The 3,468-nt window shown below is 56.0% G+C and overlaps 1 protein-coding gene across 1 annotated transcript in view; it reads right to left on the bottom strand.

Moving 5' to 3' along the window:
- Positions 1 to 2,407: 2,407 nt before the first annotated feature.
- Positions 2,408 to 3,468, bottom strand: part of ZNF703 (zinc finger protein 703) — a 2,516-nt gene continuing 1,455 nt past the window's right edge. Inside the window, exon 2 of the mRNA XM_019545911.1 lies at positions 2,408 to 3,466. Within this exon, the coding sequence (XP_019401456.1) occupies positions 2,549 to 3,466 (918 nt within the window). The 3' untranslated portion in view covers positions 2,408 to 2,548. The remainder of the gene's footprint in view (positions 3,467 to 3,468) is intronic.

Here is a 3,468-nt window from a genome sequence, read left to right as displayed (position 1 = left end):
AGTCATTTATCACAGCCGTTCACATTCCCTGTGTGCGGACAGTGGAAAGGGGAGAGGAGGAGAAGCGGGGAAAAATAGTGCTCAATATGCGTTAGCTGCCCACATGGACCTCTGGGGAGCCGTTAATCCAGAGACACGGGAACAGACTTCGGATGCCATTTCTGTTGCTTTTCCAGCTATAAAGCCTAATTCCCGGTGGTGCAGTGACAGGCATTATTGGGGGATCAATTGCCTAGAGAAACCTTCTGGGCACTTTGGATCTTGGTACGAATCCTGGTTCCAAACCTTCCCCATTCCTCCCATCCTTCAGCATGCACGAGAGGAGAGGAGCAACTGTCCTACAGAAACACATACATGATTAAAAAGGAACCAATGTATCAGGCATCCCTTTCTGCAACATTAGCTCCATATGGTGCTATGTTCACAGATATAATCTGGCCAGGAATTGATAATGATGCCAAGGGAGGTATTAACTGTATCCTCCTCAACTCCCTACTTGCATTCAGCCACCAACTCCCGCTCAAGTCTTAAGGAAGAGGAATCGATCCATTTAACTTACGACTGGGCACTCCTGCTCCCTGCGGCACTCCCTTCCAGCCTCCCAGCATCTATAAAACAGGGATGATTTTTTTACCCACCGAGGGGCTGCTGAGATGATAAATTAATGTTTGTAAAATGCTTGAGAGGTGCTGTTTGCATTCGGCTCAGTCCAGAGCACGGCGGCTATTCTAGGGCCCCGGGATGATCCATGCAAGCAAAAGAACAGGGCTGGTAGGGATCCATTTATCTGCTGCCTTTGGTCTTTTCCAGGTGTGTAACTGCTCTGCAGATAGAAAAGGTCTAAGTAGGACAAGTAGAGAAACCAGCTTGCCGTGGTGCTCGTCTGCCACTAGATGGTACTACAGCCCTTTAATCATCCGCTTGTACTCAACACCCCCACCCACCAGCACCCCAAACTCTGAACAGTCTCCTGCCTTCTTCGGTCGCGCTCCCTCGCCCTTCTGCTTTTGTCTCCCCTGCCCCAGGATGCCCAGCCGCTTGGGACAGCAAGGCACGAAAGCGGCAGCAGTCTGGAGGACAAAGCGACGGGACTTCCCCCGCTTCCCACCCCCCACAAGTGCTATTTGCCTTTGTGAACCGAAAAAGCGAAGCACTCTTGCTGCGTGCAGGCCACGCCAGCTTCTGCAGAGGCACTGCCTTACTCGGGGAGGTTACCCCTAGAGAGCCATGGGAGGGGTGAGGTGGGGGGAGAAAATGGAAGAGAGAACACACCACAGGGTGAATATAACCAAGTATTCATTTATTAACAAAATAAGACTTACCAAGGTGGAGCTCTATTCACCCCAAATGATCCACAGCCCTCCACGCTGCGCTAGACCGGGCAAGGGGGGGTCCGCACCCCGCTCACTGTTCATTCCTGTAGGTCAAGAAAAGCTGGGGCTCGGGGAGGGTCTGTTTCTCTCTCTCTTTTTTTTTTTGGTATGTAGATTGGGCCTGCAGCAACCAGATCGAGGTGAAGCAGGCCCGGGGGGCTGCATTGAACCATCTTAGGCCTGGCAAGTTCTAGCTGCATCTGCTACCAAGAAGGGAGGGGGGAGGCTTCCTCCTCCGAGCCAACAAGGGCATTGGATTTTGAAAGTCACCTTCTTCTACATCGGAGCGGGTGCCCTGCGACACGCCAGCTAGCATGAGCGTATCGTTTGCAGCGGCACGGCCCCGCTTGCCCGGGCATCGACGGACTCCTGGAGTATTATCTGCGGAGCCCGGGGGCCAGGCTGAGCGGCACGCTAGTGCTAAGTCTGTATCGGAGCCCACTGGAAGACAAGGCATATTTTCCAATCGCAGGAGAGCAGGACAGGATTCACAAGACAGGATGAGCTGGTCCGCCGGCCTGACCCAGCATGGCAACTCCTCTGTGCTTTCTCAAGCTCTGCAAAGGAGCGCAGAGCATCCACCTGCTTCCACGCAGTCAGGGGAGGCCACCTCGGCTGTGGCAGGCAGAGCCACGTTTTGGGATGAAGAGAGCTCCTGGGGTAGCGCTGCCAGGCTTCCTCCCGGCTGCCCCTGCACCCTCCCCACGGCCGCCCCTTCCCCAAAATACATTACAAAAAATATTACATCTCTGGTAACTGTACAAACAAAGAGAAAGGGGATTTCGAAATGATAAAACGGGGGAAGGGTGGGGAGGGCGAAATGTACTTGTCAGAAGTCATGCAAGAAATTCCCAGGGAGGGGAGGGGATATATAAAATAAAAATGGAAAAAAGAAAAGAAGAAAAAAAAAAATCAAACAAAACCCAAAAATGGGGGGGTGGGGGAGGGAATAAAGGAACAAATAAAAAGCCCCACACTTGCAAAGGAAAGGATTCTTTTTTTTTGTTGTTTTTTTTGGACACAGACTTTTTGCATACCATTGATTCATTGGTGTATTAATGCACTTATATTCCCAGCTTTAAGCTAACATACAGTAAATAAATACACAGTCCGAGGGAGGTGACGGGAGCGGAGGAGGGACAAGAGCTGGGTCGGAGAGGAGAGGGCCGCTTTAGTTACTGATATCCAAGCGCAGAAGCTGAAGTTAGTCTTTGGCCATACAGCGCATATGGAGAATAGTAAGGTCCAGCTGCTGGCAAGGAGGGCACGGGCAGAGCCCCGGCTGTGGGCAAGTGGCTCTTGCCGTATGGGTGGTACCTGTTCAGTCCCAAAGTGTGTGGACTCCTCAAAGACAGAGATCCCGGTAACGTGTTGGGACTCCCGGGGGCGGCGGGCGGGAGGTGGAGGTGGCAGGAAGCGGCAGAGCCGAGGCCCGAGGTAGGGTAGCCAGCCAAGAGTTTCTCCGCCCCGGGGAGAGCCGTGTGAGTCCGTAGGTGGGTGAGCAGTTCCTCCGAGGTGGCAAACCTCTTGTCGCAGGGTCCGCTGGCCGACACCCAGTTGCATATGTGGGGCAGGGGGTCGTTCTGGAGCATGAAGCCGTAGGTGTAGAGCGGGTGGCCGGGCAGGCTGGGCGTGGCGCTGGAGGACAGGGTGGTGTGCACCGAGTGCAGCGGGTGCGTGGGGTACACCAGCGGGTAGCCGCTCTTCAGGCTGCCCGGGTCGTGCACGCAGCTGGAGCAGTTGCTGGTGCCCAGGTGCGAGGCGCTGTGGTAGCTCAAGCAATAGGGGTCCCGGCATAATCCCTGCATGAAGGAGGGCGGCGAGGCCCCGGTCAGCGGGCTGGAGCTGGGCGGCTTGCCCGGCAGGCCCAAGGCGCCCGGCAGCTGGCCGCTCACCAGCCCGGGCTTGGTAGGATCCAGGCCGGGCACGAACTGGGACGGGTAGCCGGCGTAGGCGCCCACGATGGAGCCGTGGTAGCCGATGCCGGAGGGCGGCAGGGGGAAGACGGAGTGGCCCGGCTTGTACGGCGACACGGGGGCCACATGGCCGGCGGGCGCCAGCGCGGGCGGCTCGGACTTGCGCCCCGACGCCGGCT

The sequence above is a fragment of the Crocodylus porosus genome, unplaced genomic scaffold, assembly GCF_001723895.1.
Source record: "Crocodylus porosus isolate Cpor-Errol unplaced genomic scaffold, CroPor_comp1, whole genome shotgun sequence".
In the NCBI taxonomy this organism is placed as follows: Eukaryota; Metazoa; Chordata; order Crocodylia; family Crocodylidae; genus Crocodylus; species Crocodylus porosus.
The sequence above is the reverse complement of the archived record's forward strand: the minus strand, read 5'-3'. Positions and strand labels throughout refer to the sequence as shown.